This window comes from Lycium ferocissimum, chromosome 8, assembly GCF_029784015.1.
Source record: "Lycium ferocissimum isolate CSIRO_LF1 chromosome 8, AGI_CSIRO_Lferr_CH_V1, whole genome shotgun sequence".
Lineage (NCBI taxonomy): Eukaryota > Viridiplantae > Streptophyta > Magnoliopsida > Solanales > Solanaceae > Lycium > Lycium ferocissimum.
The window spans coordinates 2,354,315-2,374,849 of NC_081349.1; the positions used below are offsets into that span (position 1 = coordinate 2,354,315).

Below are 20,535 nucleotides of genomic sequence, written 5' to 3' on the forward strand. Positions count from 1 at the left end.
AAAGCAGGGCAAGGAGAATTGATACTCCATGCAGGTTTGATAGGTCCAGAGAATGAGTGAGAAAGGAGTATGATTAAACCTGCAAGGGATGTCCACGCTGTAGTTCCAAGTGAATATGATGAAGCAGGACATCTACCATTGTATAAATATTTGCAGTCACCTCTTCCGAAGAAAGTTCTCTCAAGACACGTCCCTGTATCCAATATTAGCAGGAATGTCATCACGAGAAAGATGAATTTTTGGTTGGGGATGTCTCCATATGACAAAGAATTTGATGAGTTGATCAGCACACAAAAGCTTCTGATAACTTAAGGGAAAAGGAAGTCGAGTCTTACAAGGTTTGTGCAGTTAATATTCTCTGGATGCCCATGCATTAGTATCCATGCACCAGCACAAAGATACTGGCGGTGCTGAGGAAAACTGTGGTTCATATAAGTCACAACATATGTGGGATCAGCTGATGGCGAAAGAAGCTGTGTGCATTGATTGATAACAGTTGTTTCTGCCTGCAAATTGAACATCTAGAAGTCAATTGTGAGCTCCCCAAATAATAGCATGAGCAAACATGAATTGGAAACATCTTGTCAGTTGTTTGCAAAGCCTCAATTGATGAACATTTTATCTCTTGTTTTTTGCTGAATCCAAACCGTTTAATGATGCAAACCTATCATCTTAAATCACACTCTTTTCCTTTGTTCTTTTTTTACTTCTGGAGATCATTCATCAAAATACATCATACTCTTTTCATTTCTTTATTCTTTTTCACTTCCGGAGATCACTCATCAAATAGCAATTCCTCCTCACAAAGCAGCTGTGGAACAGATGCAATCACTAAGATTACAGCTTCGGAGCTGTTTGATAACTGATACAAACAAGCCAAGTCTGAAACATGTGTTGACTAAACAATTTAAAGCTTTGAATGTTGAGTGCAGAAAACAGAAGTCCTGATTTCTAAATTATATCACGAAATGCTAATTTGAGCTATTCTCTATGATTAATACGCAACCATACTTCAATTCCCATAATAAACGATTAAATGGTTGCTCATATTAAGTTTTTAGTTATGGACAGTTTTCAGTCTGGAAAGATTTTAAGTGGCACCTAATGTGGTAAGTGATTTCCATTTTACATAGTCACACATCCAAAATCTAATTGGTTAATTTGTTCAGCCTTAAGTCCTGATAAAAATTATCAGACAGACTCTTCAGGGCATTAAATAAATATGTAAAGTTTAAGCAAACAGTTGACATTTAAATTTGACACCTTCATGAGATGCACAGGTAATTTCTGATGGAAATAAATTTTGATAAACTTAAGCAAAATAAGTAATAAGCAAACTAGCTAATGTAAAGAATGAGGTTTTTCATTCTATATCGACTTATAGAAGACAAATTATGGAGCTATGAAGAGTTGTTTCGTCTTTTTGGGCCATATTTTCTACTAGTGTTTTTAAGACTATCGAGATGCAGTTTAGCACCCTTCTCTTCTTTTTTCTACTTCAATGCAAACTTTTCTTGACTCTAGTTTTCCTTCCATGTCATGAACTCAACATCCGTCATGACCTTATCTATCAAAGTGACATGGGGAAAGCTTTAAAGATTAAGCAAACTCATAAAGCACAGAAAGACATGGACCTAAGAGATAACTTACAAGAAGGTTTACAGCTTCAGATAATTTGTACGAAGAGGAACTATTTCATGTACCTGCTGCCATGCTTGGATTGCCAAGCCCCTTTTATCCATTCGCCCACTCAAGGCATCACGTAAAATTGAAGGAAAATAGCGCAAAGTTTTCTCAGACCAGGTATGCTGGCTAGTTGCAAGAATTTGTTCCAGCATTGTTTGAAGATACAGTAACTGTTCAAACTCCCCAATTCCACGAGTTTTAATTATGATTGCAAGAGTGACGATCGCTATCCTATTTAAAGTCTCAGTAAACTCACTTGGACCCTGTAATATGCATTGAATAGTTAAGAAAAAGTTATAATTTGAGGTACAGTGCATCTACAAAAGTTCAGCTGGAGGAAATATCCCACCTTCCCTTCCCTCTTCACAAAGAAAAAATCTCTCAACGACAAAATCAGATTCATACATAAATTTTCAGCCAATCTGAAAATGCGGTGATCTCCACGTTTCCCCTTCAGTGTAGAAATCATTTTGGTGACATCATACATCAATGTCTTGCTCTTGCCTTGGTACCTAGGAAAGAGCAGAAGTTTATTGACCACTTTACTTATTATCCGTTATTTAGACAATCAAGTTACAGAATCCTAATAATTAAGGAGATTTAAAAAGATGGTCATGCTATGAGCACTAGAGACATCAAGCGGATCACAGATGTTCTCGCTCTAAAAGTAGAAATGTGAATGTACTTTTCTTTAGTAGAGGCCAAATTGAACATCATTCACAAACACGAGTAGAGAAGACAGATAATAGAGAAGAAACTGAAGAATTCCGAAGATGAGTAACTTCACTCACCTGTAGAGCGAAAGGAAACGATAGTTAAGAATTTCAAACACCAAGATCGTGTTTCCTGGCTTGGTCAATGTGGTGGGATTCCTCGATGTCAGATGCTGAAATAGAAGTTTGCATCAAGAGCAAAACGAAATCAACTCCAGTAGAAAAGTGTGCAAACAAATACACGAGTTAGACTATCCAATTCTCCTACCAAGAAAATAAAACCACTTAGACAGAAATTCTAGCAGCACTACATACAGGGAAGCCACAATTCATCCGAATTAGCAAGAGACAAAAGGAAATGATCACTAATATGTTGCACTGATTCACCATAAAAAATCAACAACCTGCTGACCAACAGAATACAGAACTTAAGTGCTTCTACAGACACGTAAAAATGCCTGTACTTTTGAGTTACCTCAAGATCATTAGAACTTTCTCTCATAGCTAAATCACTGCCCTTCATGCGAGTTCATCAAGAAAGCAATTGAAAGCCAACCATACCGTCGACATTCTGGCACTAAAATTGACTACTACGTAGTTTGCAGAGCGACAGTGAAGGGAATTCGCTGCGGGGAAGTCGCTGCCTACAGGTAAGGGACAAAGCCCGAGGGGTATGATTCAGAGTATCCTTTCATATCTGATGTAAGCCTGCATAATGAAGCTAATTAACTATCATACAAAAGGAAAGCACCTGCATCAAGTAATGCTGGTGTTGCATGTAGGCTAGGCAATAATACCAGTTACACATATGTCTATATTTGTGAATCTCCTTTTTCTTCCCACACTACAAAATTGGCCTCCCTCATCCCGTCCACAACTCCCTCGTACCTCTATCAGTTGATTCCATACTTACAGTCTTCCTCTGTTTGTTCTTGTATCTCCCAAAGTCTCCTCCTCCTCTTGACTAGTTCCAGCAGCGTTATGACATTGTTGTTGCCCTTCAATATGTAAAAGGTTGCCTGCTTCACCAATGACATGTTAGTCCCTTCTGTTGAACTGTGAAAACCCCCGACATCCACCTACCTTCTCAAAAGTTGAGCAACTACTTCCTGAACTACATCAGACATTTTTGCTTGTGCCATTTTTCCTAGAAATATTGGAAAATCCCTCCTCGTGCAAAAAGTGGGCTCTCGATCTTCGTAAGTGATTAATTTCATGGTAAACCAGCTGCTCCAGACACATTTTCTTCGAGTGCACAAAAGTCCCCCTATTCCCTGTCGACCCCTCTATCCACCCACCCTTCTCACTCTCATTTCTCCCAGTTCCTTTCATCCTCCCACGCCTTCTTGCTTTCCCTTTTCACTAGTTTATTTTCTAACTGTATTGTCAATGAACTCACTTTTAGGAGCAATGACTTTCCACCCATTTTACCCTTTCTCTGCTAACCTTAGCTTCAGGTTCTTCATATTCCAGAGCATTTTCGTTGACCCTGCTAGTGTCTTCGACCTCAAAAATAGTCCCCAGTTTAACCTTGTCTCCTTCTACTGTCAAGGCATTCGTTTGCAATAAGAATTGCATATGTAACTAATTTCAAAAACAAAAAAAAAAAAAAGAATTGCATATGTAACTTGTCTTCCTTATCCTTAGATAAAAGCCATCTGAGTGTGCTACCAAGACATTCATTACTTTCTTAACTCTTTTTGCCAACATCTTCGATATAGAGCTGAATTTAAGTAGCTTTTAAGCACCAAGGGCTGAAAAGCATTTGTTAAGTATTGGAACTGAATTCATGATTAAGTAGTTATGCGTTTAGATAGAAGAGCCGAAACCGAAAAGAAGCAGTTGATACGTCTGGTGAAAAAGTGCTTATAAGAACTTTTTTTGTTAAAATTACTAAAATGTCCTTAAAGTTTTTGGCATTAGAAATGAGTTTAAAAAATTAAATAAAATTATTTTTCATAGATATAAAGTATTTAATTAAAGAACATATACATACTAATTAATAATTTCATAAATGTTTGTAAGTAAATTACATACAATGCAAAAAATTTATAGAAATTACAGTAAGCTTTAAAAGGAATCTCATAGGTTATATCAAAAGTCAAATTTTAAGAGTTTACTGGAGTTTTCCTGTACTTATTGTTCTATTCATTTTGGAAATGGATGTTTTGACTTTATGAGTAATGAAAGAATTCAAGTTTACTATTTATGAGCCCGTTTGGATTGGCTTATAAGTTGGCTTATAAGCTGTTTTCAGCTTTTTTGAGTGTTTGGCTGGCCAGCTTAAAGTTATTTTGTGCTTAAAATAAGCTCAAAAAAATAATTGGACCCATTTAACTTAGTTTATCTAAAGCAGCTTATAAGCTGAAAACAGCTTATAAGCCAAAAAAAATAAGTTGGACTACCCCAACTTATTTTTTTCAGCTTATAAGCTGCAAACAACTTTAAGCTATAAGCCAATCCAAACGGGCTCTATATTTTCTTTAAGTAAATATTGATTCGTTCTTTTAGAAATCTTCACATAAATCAACAAAAAAGTAATTGGATCGACTGACAGTCGTTGGAAGAAATCATTGATAAACATTTGAATAAACAAACAAACAAAAAAAAAAAAATGCATTCATCGAGGGATGGAGAAAAAAGAAAGAAAATGAAGTTAGGGCTTTTAGTGAGAGAGGTTACTTTGGAGATCATAAAAATATGGATATAATAGTAAATCACTTGGTCAAACCCAATTAGCTTTTAAGCTAAAAAATCAGAAGTTGGGAAACTCCAACTTATAGCTTTTGGCATGGTTTGGATTGTTTTGGCTTAAAAGCACTTTTGATATTTGTCAAACACCAAAACAAAACAAACCAAAAAGAGCTTTTAAGCTGATTTGACTAGCATTTAGCCAGTCCAAACACCCTCATGATCTTGTAGAAACCCCTTATCAAACATGTTTTTAGTGACCGAGAAATCCGTCAGGGTCAATTCTTAGGACCAACTGCAGCCTTCGAAATCGGGAACAATGGGCTCGCTCCTCTACCCTTCTCCACTTAAATACTATAGGCTTATTTTGCATGGACGCGGGGCTTGAACCTATGACCTAAGTCACAAATCTTTAAAGCTTTGTCACTTAAGCTAAACAGTGGGGGCGAAACTCCCCATTATACTTATTTAACTGAAATCTTTAATTTCCTCTGCATCGGACCTTTTAGGAATAAGAGCAATAAAAGAAGCATTAAAGCTTCTTTAGAACCTTCCAATCTGAAAAACAAGTTTACAGCACCCATAGTGTCCTCCTTAATCACTGTCCAACAGTGCAAAAGCCATGTTGGGCCTATTTGGATATAGAGCCTTTTTACTTTCGCAACTTCTAATGGTTGTCTCGACCTATTATGCTGGCCTTTGTAGGCATTTCTTATCAGCCACTGTAATTCTACGACAATCTGAATTATAAGCAGACCTCATTTTCATTGTGCAAATTGTTGTAGTAGCTTATTGTTTCCCTCTTCATTACTTCCTGATCCTCCTCCAATCCCCCATTCACTTTTAACTTATCAATCATGTCGTACCTTCTATCTGCATTCGTGATCTTATGAAAGAATTTTGTATTTATCCGCCGTTTTGAGCCATAAAAAACTTGAACTTTTGCCTCCGAAGGGTTTCTTCAACTCCAACGAAGCTTTTTCTTCTTCTCAAATTATACAGAATTATGCTGGTTCATTAGCGGATCAAAGGTCAAGTTCTGGATATTGCACTTCCTTAGGAGAAAATCTGGTGACTTGCAGAAGTACAAAAAAAAAAAAAAAAATGTTGTAGCCAGGTCAAGTGCAGAATCCGAGTTTACATCTATCGCTACAGGAGTTTATGAGCTGTTATGATTAAAGTAATCTTTGGTGATTTGAAGATAAGATGGCATCGACCTATGAGTCTATATTATGACAATAAATCAGCAATAAGTATAGCTCATAATCTTGGACAGCAGATCACACTAAGCATATTGAGGTAGATAGACACTTCATAAAGGAAAAATTAGATAGCGGAATCATTTGTACCCATTTGTATCTACAAAATATCAAGTGGCTGATGTTTTAACAAAAGGAATGCCAAACAATGTGTTTCAACATCTAGAAAGCAATCTTAGGAATGGAAGATATCCATTCAACGGCTTGAGGGGAAGTGTTGGATTATAGAGCATCCAGGAATATTCTCCATATCAGGATCTGATCCTCTACGATTTTACGATAATTGTTGTAATCTAGAATATCATATTTCAGATTTTTTTTCTCCTCGTATACAATATATATGTTTCTGTATAACCCCAGATTTATGGGAAACATATCAATGAAATTAATCAAGTATTTTACCTTTTTACAGTAACAATAAATAGTTCGGATTTTATCATAATGATTAACAAAAGAGACTAACAAGTCAGATAAGTTACTTCTTAACAAACAAACAAAAAATAAGTTGCTGGCATCTCATAGCGGGACAAAAGTTCTGCTACTTGTCTTTATAAGCAAGTGCCACACATGCAAAATTTACGTTGCAATATATGCAAACTGAAACCATTCATGGCATTATAGCCTAATAAGCTATTCTTATATTTACAAGATAGCGAATGGTTGTTATGTCAGAAGATGCAAACACAATTAAGATCTTCTGTAAACTATCATCACGGAAATAGCCTTATCTTTATTTTCTGCAAGTCTTATACTAGCGCCAACTGTAAGGTGCTTATAGACTGTAAAAGACCATCTCGTTCAGTAAAGTGCTTCAACGAAAGATAAGCTTAAGTTTTCAGATAATATTTCCAAAATAAGAAAATCACTGGAAGATACAAACCGAGTAGCTATCTCCTTTCATAATGGTAAAAGACCATCTACGCTGACTTTGTGCCTATCCAATCATAGTTATTTTTCTGCCTTGATGAATTTAAATTTTCCAACTAGTTGAAGGCCCTAAAATACAGGTCATGCTACTTATCAGAGGATTTTGTAGTGGAGACACTCAGAGGAGGAAGCAGCAGATTCTTCATAACTTCTTGTTCTCAAACTAGACAGAGATGTTTGAGATAAGAGGACTCTATCCAGTTCCCATATTTGGTGGAATAACTCAACATTTATTGCCTTTGACATCCATTTTAAGATCCTGTTAGGGCGCAACATAGTACCGAGCCATGATTAAAGTAACTTATACAGAGATTATCATATTACAGCAAATCTGGTACATAACTCAACCACATGTGACATTCTTGGGAGGTTTCTTTTGCACTGAAGCTTGACGCAATGAATGTAATTCCAGAGAAAATGCAGTGACATGCCAGAGAATTATATATCAAAAAAGGAATATTAGAAGAGGAGAAGAGAAGTTACAGTTAAGAGTGAACGAAACAACGAATGGGGATTAATGAGCATCATCCTACAGTAGGTTTCAACCAGAGCAATACTAGGCACGGCCTGCAATGAAATGATAGAATGATATTATGCATTAATAACTGGTGCAATGAAGCATCAAAAGAAAATAGGAGGGTGGAAACTACTGGCTAGCTCCGGTCAGAGTGGAGTTAGTATGATCATAAAGCTGTATAACAATCCTACAAAACAACAGGATCCAAGCAAATAAAACCGCAAGAAAGAGTGGAACAAGAGAGACGTTCAAATCTTTTCACAAAATCTCGTAGTGTCGCTCATGAGAACTGAACTTTTTATACATAGAGAAGGTATAATAAGTACCTGTCCAGAAAACATTGATTCTTCCATCTGATAAGCCAGTTTCAAGCATAAATTTATGGACAATCCCGATAACAATGATATTGGCAGCGGGCTAACTTCACGCATCACCATTAATCTCTCATTGGACTGCAAATTTGGTCCAGGTAAAAGCTCAGTAACCCCCGCGGAGGTTAACCAGTGCATGATAGTTTCACAAGCAGGCTGAGCCATGGTGTAGGACACAACCCAAAACATCCCAATTGATCTATCATCCAAATTCATATAATCCATCATGCGTTCCCCTGAGCATATGCAAAACAAAAACCAATAATGCTAATCAAAAGAAATCTCAAAAGAGAAGGGCTTGGGGAGGCAAAGTAATCCTCAGTAGCTAGAAACTGAAGAATACCCTGTTCCAGCCAAACCAAGTTTAAACATAACGACCTATCTGCGTTCAATAGAATTGGCTGCATGAAAGCGCAACAGAGAAGAGAAGACCCCTGTCTGACTCACATAGACAGGAAAAGGTTGAGCAACAAAATTTAACAAGAGCTCAACATCCACTCCACAGAGACTTGGACATATTAAGACGGCTGCATACCAATTGAACCCAGGTGATTCTGCTCAATTCCTTATTTATTACCAAGCTAAAGCTACCCTGAGCTCCACTAGATATTTAAAGTATCTTCTGTTTAGGTTCAGCAGCTTCATTGCTGCTTGCCCTAGAAAAAAAGGTACTCCAACATCGCACGAGAAACAAATTACGCTCAGTCTCCTCTACGTGAGGTCACTTGACTATACAATGAGTTTAATAAATAGTTGAGCTTATATTATTTATTTTTTATAAAGTAATGAGTTTCATTAAAGAAAGGGCAAAAGCTTGCCCGTATACAAGAAGTATAGCAAAGAAAATAGAAACCCTTACAAGAAGACATGGTTTTCTACAAATAACAATCAAGTTTTGAAAATCTTCAAACTCCAGTCTTGCAAATTTCTCCTAAACCTCAAATTGTAATGCACTTCTCCCCCTTGTATACTCCATAACCCTTGAATTGACATCTTTTTTGTCAAGAAATTCTATATATGTTAGGAAATGTGATTCTCAAAATGTTGTTCCCCCACCACCTATGTTCCCAGAAACTCACCCTATATTCCCATTGAACTCTTCCCACTCCTTTGAAATATTCCACCATAAACCACGCCCATATGAAAGTGAAACATTTCTAGCCCTCTACACCCCTTCCAAAACCCCATACCTCTCTGCAATCACCCTTCTTCAAAAAGCATTCACCTCTACCCCAAACCTCCATAGCCACTTTCTCAATAGCACCTTGTTAAATACCCTATGATCTTTATCCCCAAGCCAACACTTTGGTGTAGTGAAAATCGCCCAATTTACCAAGTGAAACTTTCTTTCCGCGCTTGAGCTATCCCATAAAAAATCCCTCTGAAGTTTTCTAACTTCCCTGCAACACTTACTGGGCGTGTAACAAAGACATGAAGTATGTGGGAATGCTCGACTGCATACTCTTAATTAACACTCCCCCCCCCCCCCCCCCCCCAAAAAAAAACCCACCCCCCTTTAGATAAATATCTCTTTTGCCAACTTGCAAGCCTATTTCCTAGCCTTTTTATCACCGGATTCCAAGCTGCCGGTCCTTCTTAGCTGCTCCTAGAGGTAAACCAAGATAAGTAGGAGAAAGAACCCTAATCTTGAAATTCAGCACATGTGCTAAGACCTCAATATTCTTCACCTCACCAACTGGAATGATCTCACACTTTCAAAGATATAAATAGAAGCGAAGAAAACATCAAAGGACAGTTGGAAAGGAAGTTTGATTAATATAATAGGTAGTCGGTGTACTAAGCCCCCGCTATCTGCATGGGCTAGGGAAGGTCAAACCACATTAGGGAAGAACCCATTGTATTACTATCAAGCAAAAGGACCGCCTAAAAATTTCCTATGACGAATGTCTCAAACGTCAGTTATTCGACCATGATTTTTTTTTTAACATTCAATAACTTTCTTTAAAAAAAATATATATTTTTTCACAAAGAGTTCCATAGTTTTAAATATAACAAAAGAAGCGCCAAGAAAGTGCAACATATGAAAACAGGGGATACAAGTATGCGAGCTCCCTCCAAATGAGTGTTGCAGTGAGTTAACGTACCATTTGTCTAACACTTCTGATCAGTTTCCAAATGTCTAGTTCCAGACTAAGAAATCATCATATCATTGTTTGATGGTGGACAGCGCGACAATGATTTCGCAACCTTAGGAACATTAGAGTTATTGCCGCCCTTTACGGGGGTTTCCATTCAAAGCTTATAACACTTCTCCTTCCAGCCTTCCAACACCATGCAGGTGCCAGACTCTGTACATCATGTTACCACCCTCATGAAAATTTAGGCCAAGTAGTATCAACTCAGACCTCCAACACCAGCATTAGAACCATGCACGCATATCAAAATTTCCCAGACATCACCCCAACTCCATTTGATGTATGATTTCCGATACAATTTAGAAAGGTCTTGGCATATCACATTGTTAAGATAACAATACTACACCTTAATCCCAAGCTAATTGGGGTTGGCTACATGAATCCTCACTCACTGACCCCATTTCATTCAAATATTCAACAATTAGGTCCTTCAAGACTAGAATTTCTCTATTTATTCTACTTTCCACTGACATACAAATTTTATAAGACTAAGGACACTCCTACAAAAACATTGGACCTAATGTAAGCTTACAAGTTACGAACATGCCTAAGCCTTAATTCCAACTAATTGATATCGCCTTATACATCTTTTTCTTCCATTATGGATTCAAAGAAACTGTAATAGCTTCTTTCAATGGTTGAACTTAAATTACATCATCACTCTTTGCTGATACTACTGGTTCCCAATCCCCGTATATGCAGCAGCAGCTTTATCAATATTTTGTACAGACATAACCCCATCAGCAACATGATTTCCGCCAGACTAACTCCAAAAGTCTGAAACCTTAATTGGTGAAAACGGTAACTTGGACAGCATTTCCATTTCCGTTGTTTTAGTGGAATTGCAAAGTTAGTTACAAACCATGATATTTCTAATGACCGATAGACAGGAAATAAAGACCTTAACCACAAAAACAAAAACAAAAAAACAAAAAAAAAGGCAATACAGAGGAGGGAGGTAATAGATATGTCGATGGCCAACACCTTATTTGTGAAACCAAAAATATATCGCAAAATGAAGGAAGGGTAGCCCGGCACACTAAGCTCCCGCTATGAACGGGGTCCGGGGAAGGGACGAACCCTGCATTTCTACAAGATGTTTCCACGGCTCGAACCTGTGACCTCCTGGTCACATGGCAGCAACTTTACCAGTTACGCAAAATGAAGGAACTTGTTTTAAATTCGTATAGTTTAATGAAATGACTACCTTTGTTAACTTGTCTCCACCATTCATCAATTTGCTTTCCCTTTTGTAGCTGCTCGTTATTCAGATATTCTCTTGTTGCTGTATTTAGTGTCCAAATGCGCAAGTTCTGACAACTGCTAATGAAATCAAGTAGGATACTTTGAGGATTATTGGGATCAGAGCTTTTCTCCTCTTTATGGAACGAAAGAATCTTTCTGGTTGTCTCCACCTAACAGCAAATTGTGAAAATCACAAAAAACATTCCACGAGCGGCTAAAACATCAAAAGCATAATCTAATTATAACTTATATCAACATGACAAGCAGGAAAAACAAAATAAAAAGTAAAAATGCTACAAGAAGATTGAGCTACTAAAAGCTTTAAACATGAATAAAAACTGGCAATGACGCATTTCTGGTTCAGCACCTGAATCGGGAATTTTCTTCTAACAAACCTCAACCACCCCCAAATCTATCCCCACCCCTCCCCTTCCAAGGAGCCAACAGTGGCTTTTTCCCACTTGCCCCTTGGTGACTCGAACCACCCAATGGTGGAGGGCCCTTCTCCCTCCGGAATCTTTCCCCAATAATTCTCAAAAATCGAGACAGATAAACATGAAAGCAATGCAATCACCTAGCACCTAAAACAGCAAGGTCACTGCCAAAATGATTGTATTAAAGTTCAATCAGTATATATTTTTCTTATCTATAAAAAAGTAATCAGCTTATAGCCAAGATGGATAACCTTTCTTGAGTCTGTATTTAAAGCATTCATCACTAGTTCAACCCGAATAATTTGTGCAAGTAACCACGTAACATGGTTTGTCCTAAGTATTTGTTGATCACCCTCTTGAATTCGCAATACTAACTTGTCCACAAACTCCACAAAATCAACGCATCCACTTTTCACGAGAAAAAAGAATATATCTGAGAATATAAGCCACTCCTGCCAGCAATTAATTTCTGCAGAGAGTACAGTAAAGCTATCAAACTAAGTCAATCACAAAGGGGGAGAGCAACTTACTAGCAAACAGAGTAAATCATTAATATCAACAATAAACTAATTAAATGGACAGATTGTCTGAGAGTAAACATATTATGTGACCCAAGAATGCAAGCGACCTTTCTCAAAGAAGCACACATCCTGGTGCACGGTTCTCACCCACAGCAAACACCCGTATTACACTTTATTGTCAAGTTAGACAAGTTAAGGTCATATAGCACAACAATTCAGAAAAATACTCTCGTGTCTTCTTTTACTTTCTTTCAAAGCATCGACATTTTCCTTTATGCCATGCCCTTGGATGGAGCTTTCTGAATCAACTAAGAAACCATTCTTTTTTTTGTTTTGTTTTCTATCAGATTAACATAATTTTTACTTTCACACGACAATGAAGATTGAATTCTCATAGCCAGGATATGAAAGGGAAGCACTATGCAGGAGATACTCTATGTGAATAGTAATATTGATAATAACATTATAAGAAAGAGAAGGGGAAAATTGAGAAATGTACAAACTGGCAAGTCCTAATACAATCTCAAGCAGAGTTTGAAGTCTGAGAATATTGCCTGAATTAGTCAACTTCAATAATTCAACAATTCTTTCAATAACTGCCTCGCAAACCATTTCCGACGTAAAAACAGCACCCACAGTTGGAGCCTGGGCATGAAGCCTGTGACAGGGAGCCACGAGAAGCACACGTCTCCACCAGTCTGGTGATGGAGTGTTCCGAAGAGCATGCTTTAGACAACGCAAAGCTCGCTCCCAATCCAGACTTCCTTTTTGAATGGATGCTGCAAGATCCTGTTTCCAAATAAATGCAAGTAAATTTAAACAACAAAAGGATTCTTTAACTAAACAACAGAGGCATTATAGATCAGCTTTTGCAACAACAACAACAACAACATACCCAGTGGAATCCCACAATGTGGGATTTGGGGAGGGTAGAGTGTACGCAGACCTTACCCCCACCTTGAATGGTAGGGAGGCTGTTTCCGAAAGACCCTCGGCTCAAGAGAAAACAAGACAACGAGGTCAGATAAGGACAGGCATAACAAAGCAATATGAAAATGAGAAATAACAAAAATGAGAAGATCATGATAGAATAGTCTAGAAAGAAATGAAGCAGTAGCTACCATAGACAAATGAGATAATCGAAGTACAAGGCCCAACAAATATAAGCAGAAGTCAAAGGACACTAAACGAATGAGCAAAAATACAACTACTAGTATGAAGGAATAAGCGAGACTACCTACTAGCCTTCTCCCTACATCCTATCTAGGTCATCCTCCACAATCACTCCCCATCTAAGGTCATATCCTCTCGCAAGCCATAGCCAACCTCTCACACCTCCGCCCGTCCGTAATCACCTCTTCACATGCCCAAACCACTTCTCTTGTCTCTACCGATTCCACTCCCTCCTGTCCCGAAACCGTCCATTCCTAATCCTCTCACACCTCCGCCGCAACATTCTCGTCCGTGCCTCTTCATCTTCACGAACGTAGAGTTTTTGATCAAACCATCTCACAACAAAGTCCTCGCCACCACTTCTTGCCTTTAAGTTTTGGTGGCATTGTCCTCTACCGATTCCACTCCCACCTTGTGTAACATCATTGTCGATATCTTCATTCCCTAATCCTATCTCTCCCTTCTGGAGGCTCGCCAAGCCTCACACATCCACCGCAACATTCTCGTCCTTCAACGACTTTCATCTTCCGAACCTAGACTTTTAACTCCGAGTCTCCGAAGACTAACGAACAACATATGCAGGCACCCACCTTGATTTGTCATCCAACAAAGCTTGCACGATCATCATATGTTACCACTTTGTGTATCTATGCCTTTAAGTTTTGGTGGCACTTTCTTGTCAACGCGGGCGAGCCTTACATTTCATCCAACCCCCCGCACCAATACGATGTGTAACATCATTGTCGATATCCCCATTCCCTTGTATAAAAAAAGTGTACCCGGAAGATACTTGAAACATCCCTTCCTAAAGATAATTGAATACGGTATGATTGATCTGACTTGGTACCAACCTCTCTTCCACGGATAATCGACCCGGAACCCACGTGGGTTTGGACGCCAATGAAAACTATAGAGCTCATGATTGACCTCCAGACCAAAAACACTAGGTGATCGTCCTACTCAACTTAAAGGTACCGATATCCTTTAGACTTCTAACGTCTATTTCCAACCCTCCAAACACCCGCTAGCAATAGTTAACTTTGGCCGCCGCGAGTCTTTGGCCTAAACCAATCAAATCTATATAATTTAACCAGGACCCAATAAGCTGCCCGTTTATACAAGCATAGGGAATCTATACTCGAGCATTCCGTTGGGCCCTGATAGAATAGTCCAAATCAAAGTCTTTGAATATTGTCGTGATCAATCCATCCATCAAGAAGCTATGTGGAAATCAAAAATTTATCATTAGGCTAAGAGTCACGATAAACTCGCATCGACGCATCATATATGATAAATGCCTTCTTTTATACTAACATCATCCCTGCGGGGAAGCATCATCAAAACAAAAGATGGTGAAGACAACAAATGGATGACCGAGGATATGCGTACATCATACGGAATTGGCCAGTCTTTACATACTTCATCTCTTACTCACTATCGGTCGACAACACCTCATTCTGGGAGGACAAATGGTTGGGTACTAGCAGCCTAAAGGAACTCTTTCCTGACATTCATATGCGGCAACAACAAAAGAATGAACGTGACCCATCATGGTATCAACATTGGAGTTATGATTCGAGAAATCGATACAATCTGGTGTTCTAAAGACTAGTGGAAGAGTTTAAAGACGTAAAAAGTTGTAGAGAATACAGTGGCATATTTAAAGGTATCTACCTAAAATTTTCAATCCAAAGATAAGCGATGAATACACGTGATTGAAACACATATGGAAAGTGAAGATACCATTCAAAGTCCTTGTTTCACTTGGTTGTTGGGAAGTCCTAAAGAAACCCTTAAAAGAGAACTCTCTTTGTTCCGGCTATCTATGAGTTGAAGAGGTTGAGACGTTAGTCATCTATTTCTGAATGTGGATAACAGTCCGTGGTATATGTTAACCTTAGCGAAGTTGGCAGGAATGATTATTCAACTTTATACCGGGAGAGGCAAGAATAGGAGCTTCGAGATTGATGGATTGTCCCGGCAAAAACACAATATGGAAAGAGAGGAATTCCGATTTTCAAGATCCAAAGGAAGTCCATAAGATCAAACCGCGTCGCATTAGACTTTTTTGTTTAGAAGCAACCGTATTTATGTACTTCCATAATAGAGATTCTAGGTTCTTGTTAGACTTTTAGAACTTTGGACCAGTTTCTTCCTTTCTGCTATGGTTTTCAGTACAACCTATGTACTGATTAAGTTGGATATATACAACTGCAACCTTCACAAAAGAAAAATGATGCGAGCTACTCTTCTGAACTCGAACAAGGGTAAGTAGCAAATAACTTGAGCTAGACAAACGAAAGCAACTAACAAAATAAGGCCCCTAATTTTAAAAAACCTTATCATCTAAGTACTTCCAGATACATGCAACAACATGATGCCTGAGGTACCAAAACAAGGATTACCCAAAGAATTATTATTTAAATCCATATAATTTAAAAAAAAAAAAAAAAAAAAACACTGAATCAATCAAATAAGGCCCTAAGTGTAGAGAAAATACTTTGTAATCAACTAAAAGCTTCTCAAACTTTCAACAAGATATAAACAGCTACCGAACAAGGAATTCACCTTAGAGTTCTTGAGTTGGCAATTGGGAGGCCATGACTACTACAAACAACTAGCCAATCTATCTAGAATAGCTCCGTTGAATATATTGGAACTCCGAAGGGTTGTGACCCTTGGCCTAAAAACAATGCGAAAGAACAAGCTAAATGCTTCTCTTTGGCTGGAAATCAAAATATTTATTATGCAACTGATACTCTCTTTGCAAGAATGAGGGAGAAGATGTAAATTTATTCCTCGAGGAAGAGAGTTCTCTTCCAACATATCGAGCTTCTTCTTTGATATCTTGAAGATCCAGTGGTGCATGCCAGGAACCACACGAGATTTTCTCCTAGCTTGGTCAAAAATAGGTTGACCAAGTCCTATTCGAAGACATGGAACTCAATCCCAGCAGATTTTGGCGGGTTCTCTGGAAGGAAAGAAATGCACGAGTTTTCAAAGACAAGGACGGTGTAGTTAAGCTAAAACTCTAATTGTATATCCTTGCTAGTTTTTGGTGCAATATGGGGTCAGCATATGTGTTAGAGCTGGACGCCATGATTGATTTCATTAATTCACTACACTTTTTGTGAAGTCCTTACTCATTTTTTTTTTTTTGGATGTAACATGTAACAGCATTCTCTTTATGCTTTTTTTTATATCAATAATACTTCTTATTTTACTGATTAAAAAAAAAAAAACTAGTCATGTTAAATTTCAGCACAGAAAACACTTAACAAATTGAAGAAAGTCTGAAAATTCGTAAAAGAAATATAAAAAATATGGGAACATAAATTAAGGCATCCATGAGCTGAAGATAGGATGATTAGATCTCCTCGGTTTGCTAGGTCAGGGCCATTTATCAGGTTTAATAGGAGTATGACCTACATGGTAAGGTTTAGATTTAATAAACTCAGGGATGTAATCACAGGAAGTTCTAAAAAGAACCATTAGACTAGGTAACGAAAGCACAAGCTTTGATGCTCTCCAGTATTTCATGTGGTTCAAAAGGTGCCATTGTATTATCTTCTGCTTCAATTCTTGGGCAATTCCTCATTTCTAATTGAGGTCTCCAATCTTCTGTCTCAGTGTATAGTTTTTCATAATAAGCTACAATCTCTTCTTGTATCTCTGTTGGTTCAGTGGTTACTTCTCCATTTACTTTCAGTTTATCAATTGTGTTGAATCTCCTGTTAGCATTGGCTGTTCTATGGAAGAAGCTAGTGTTTCTATCTCCTTGTTTCAGCCACAGTGCTCTGGATCTTTGTCTCCATGCAATTTCTTCCTTGTTGGCTATGTCCTCAAACTCCATAGTAAGTGCTATCCTTGAGGCTATCTCACCTTCTTCCACTATTCTGTTTTCTTGCAACTCCTCAAGCTCAGCTAATTGCTTCAACACATTTTGTTTCTGTAATCCCAAATTTCCTTGAGCAGTCCTGCTCCATTCCTTCAACTTCCCTTTTAATGCTTTCAATTTTGTCACCAGAATGAAATCAGGTTTTCCCCATAATTGAAGAATCGCACCAGCTTTTCACTCTTTCATTCTTCTGTCTGCAACCCCCAATTTTCAAACTTGAAATATGATTTTGAAGCTTCCCAGTCTCCACATTGTAAGATCAGAGGTGAATGATCAGATGTTACTCTATGAAGAATAGACTGCTTGATCTTTCTGAAATTGGTGTCCCTTTCTTGAGAGAAAAGGATTCTGTCTTTTAAACACCTCAAGACTTATTTCTTCAAAACTACCCTGCAGAGACTCCTTTTCTTCTTCTGATAATACTGGGCAGCTTGTAAATTGGCAATTAGGTCTCCATTGTCCAGTTTCCAAATATAACTTTTGGTAAAATTCAACTATTTCTCCTTCAATTTTGGCTGGAAACTGAGTCAATTCACCCTGTATTAGCAACTCATCAATATTGTTGTATCTCTTATTGCATTTTCCATCTTGTGAAAGAACTTAGTATTCCTATCAACTTCTTTTAACCACAGTGACCTTGATTTTTGCCTCCAGGAAATTTCTTCATTTTTTAACTAATTGCTCATATTCCATGGTAACTGTTGCCTTTCTAACTGTCTCCACTTCTGTTACGATTCTATCTTCAAAAACTGCATCAAATACTGCCAACTTTTCTAATAGTTTCTTCCTTTGAGAGCCCAAATTTCCTAGTTCACTCCTACTCCAATCCTTAAGTTTAGTTTTCAGAGCTTTTAACTTGCGAGTCAATATGAAGTCAGGCCTTCCAGAGAAGTTGAATAAGTTCCACCACTCTCTAATTCTATAAGCGAAACCTTTAGACCCTAGCCACCAATTTTTAAATTTGAAATAATTCTTGTTCCTGTTCCAAGAACCACCCTGTAGAGCTAGTGGGATATGATCTAAATAGAGCCTCTGAAGAGGAATTTGTTTTAAATTACTGAAACAATCATCCCACTCTTCAGAGATCAAAATCCAGTCAATCCTAGAGACTATTATTTGATTGTCCCCTTTAAACCAAGTGAAAGTGGCATCCTCCAGTTGAAGATCAATGAGATTCATGTCTTCAATGAAATCAGAAAACTCCCTCATACCTCTTGTTCTTCTAATACAGTTTCTCTTTTCTGATATGAACCTGGCAACATTAAAGTCACCACAAACAGCCCAAGGCCCATCCATCAAACCCCTCACAGATCCAATTTTTTCCCAAACAGTCCTTTCCATATAGCAATTAGTTAGGAGCATAAACTTCTGTAATATGGCATGAGAAATTCTGGAGCAGTGCCTCAAACTTACAAGTCAGAGTATAGGCAGCAATTTCGAGAACCTCCCCTTTCCAAACTCTATCATCCCACATCATCTTTATCCCCCCTCTCCACCCCCACCCCCCCCCCCCCCCCAAAAAAAAAAAAAAAAAAACTTCCTCTTGTTCCACTAGCTCCCAAACATGCCAAAATCTGCCTCACCAATTATGTGATGTCCCCCTCTAGTTTAGTCTCCTGGAAGCAGATGATGTCTGTATTCCAGTCAACCACTAGACTTTTCACCAAACTTTTTTTGTTACTGTTGATAAGACCCCTCACATTCCGTGAAATTAATTTGAATTGCATTAGACAATAGAGATCATAATCCTCCCCCTATTCCTGTTCCCATTGCTCTTGAACTTTACATCAAATGTTACAAGACCTTTTAATTCTTGTACACCTTTAAACCACTTTTTGCATTCAGAATCAGGCTCCATTTTCTAGCTTGTCTGCACCTGTCAATTTGCAATAATAACTCCAGGGCCTCCTATTCATGACCCTTGAAGTCTATCCCGAAAATTTTGCTCAGTTTGATCATATTTTGTTGTGCCCAGATTGAAGTCTCTCTTTCTTTATCCATGATAGCTTGTTACTGAAGAATAAGAAGTGGTTAGACTCTTCTACCTCCCAATTCTCGATAGGGTTGATCAATTTTGACTTACTAACTCAATCAACCCCTCTTCCACTGTCCCCCCCTTCGGGACCCCCTTCCTCGACTTAAGTTTCTGCCCCCACTGTCTTCTTCAAAGTCTCCCCGATCACCAGCTTACTAGAATTCATCACCATCTCTACGTAAGTGTTTATTTCTTATGTATCTCTTGGGTTTGCATGCGTAGAACTCTAAACTGCAAGTTCCAGGGATTCTATGAAACAGTTGTTATGTTGCCAAGTGGAAATAGAGAGGTTTGGGCCTTGTTAGTCATTCAAGATGATTTCGCCTGCAAAATCAGGCCCAATTTTCTTTTTTGAAGAGACCCGTGATATGGGTCTTGTGTGTGAGGCCCAGGACCGAAAGTTCATTTAAGAATTGCATGTGCAAGTCACATGATTCCCCTCTTATTTGAGCCACCAACTATCAATAAAGTAGTTCATTTAAGAATTGCATGTGCAAGTCACATGATTCCCCTCTTATGTGCAAGTCACATGATTCCCACACATAATTTGGGAGGGGGGAGTAATAATTAACATAATAAAAAAAAGAGCTTTGAACTATCTTCAAAATCCTTCTCTAAACTCAAAGTTCAAAGACAAAAAAGAAGAAATTAACACAATTTCTAATTTTGTTTATTTTCTCAATTCCCAATATTCATCCAACCACCTACTCTCACTAAGAGACCCACCATTTTTGCCGCATAACTGAATAAAAGATCACCACTATCATGATGGTGGTGGGTGGGTTTTCTAGATCTTGTTCATGGTTGTTTTCCATGTATTGATATATGGTTATATGTCATTGGTAATTTTTCTAGCAATGAATTTCAATTATATTATCTTAGGCCAGTAGAGGAGTGATGATTGGGAAG

The 20,535-nt window shown here is 38.0% G+C and overlaps 1 protein-coding gene across 4 annotated transcripts in view; it reads right to left on the bottom strand.

Moving 5' to 3' along the window:
- Window positions 1-20,535, bottom strand: part of LOC132067126 (mediator of RNA polymerase II transcription subunit 23) — a 69,758-nt gene that overhangs the window by 37,788 nt on the left and 11,435 nt on the right. For all 4 annotated transcript variants that reach the window (XR_009417051.1, XM_059460251.1, XM_059460253.1 and 1 more), the window contains 10 exons: window positions 13,075-13,309; window positions 12,251-12,468; window positions 11,528-11,735; window positions 8,120-8,400; window positions 7,760-7,843; window positions 2,478-2,572; window positions 2,036-2,198; window positions 1,704-1,949; window positions 336-506; window positions 80-193 (listed from right to left, as the gene is read on the bottom strand). Coding sequence is in view for 3 of the 4 variants with exons in the window: in XM_059460251.1 (XP_059316234.1) it covers window positions 80-193; window positions 336-506; window positions 1,704-1,949; window positions 2,036-2,198; window positions 2,478-2,572; window positions 7,760-7,843; window positions 8,120-8,400; window positions 11,528-11,735; window positions 12,251-12,468; window positions 13,075-13,309 (1,815 nt within the window). In the remaining variant the exon portion in view is untranslated. The remainder of the gene's footprint in view (window positions 1-79; window positions 194-335; window positions 507-1,703; window positions 1,950-2,035; window positions 2,199-2,477; window positions 2,573-7,759; window positions 7,844-8,119; window positions 8,401-11,527; window positions 11,736-12,250; window positions 12,469-13,074; window positions 13,310-20,535) is intronic.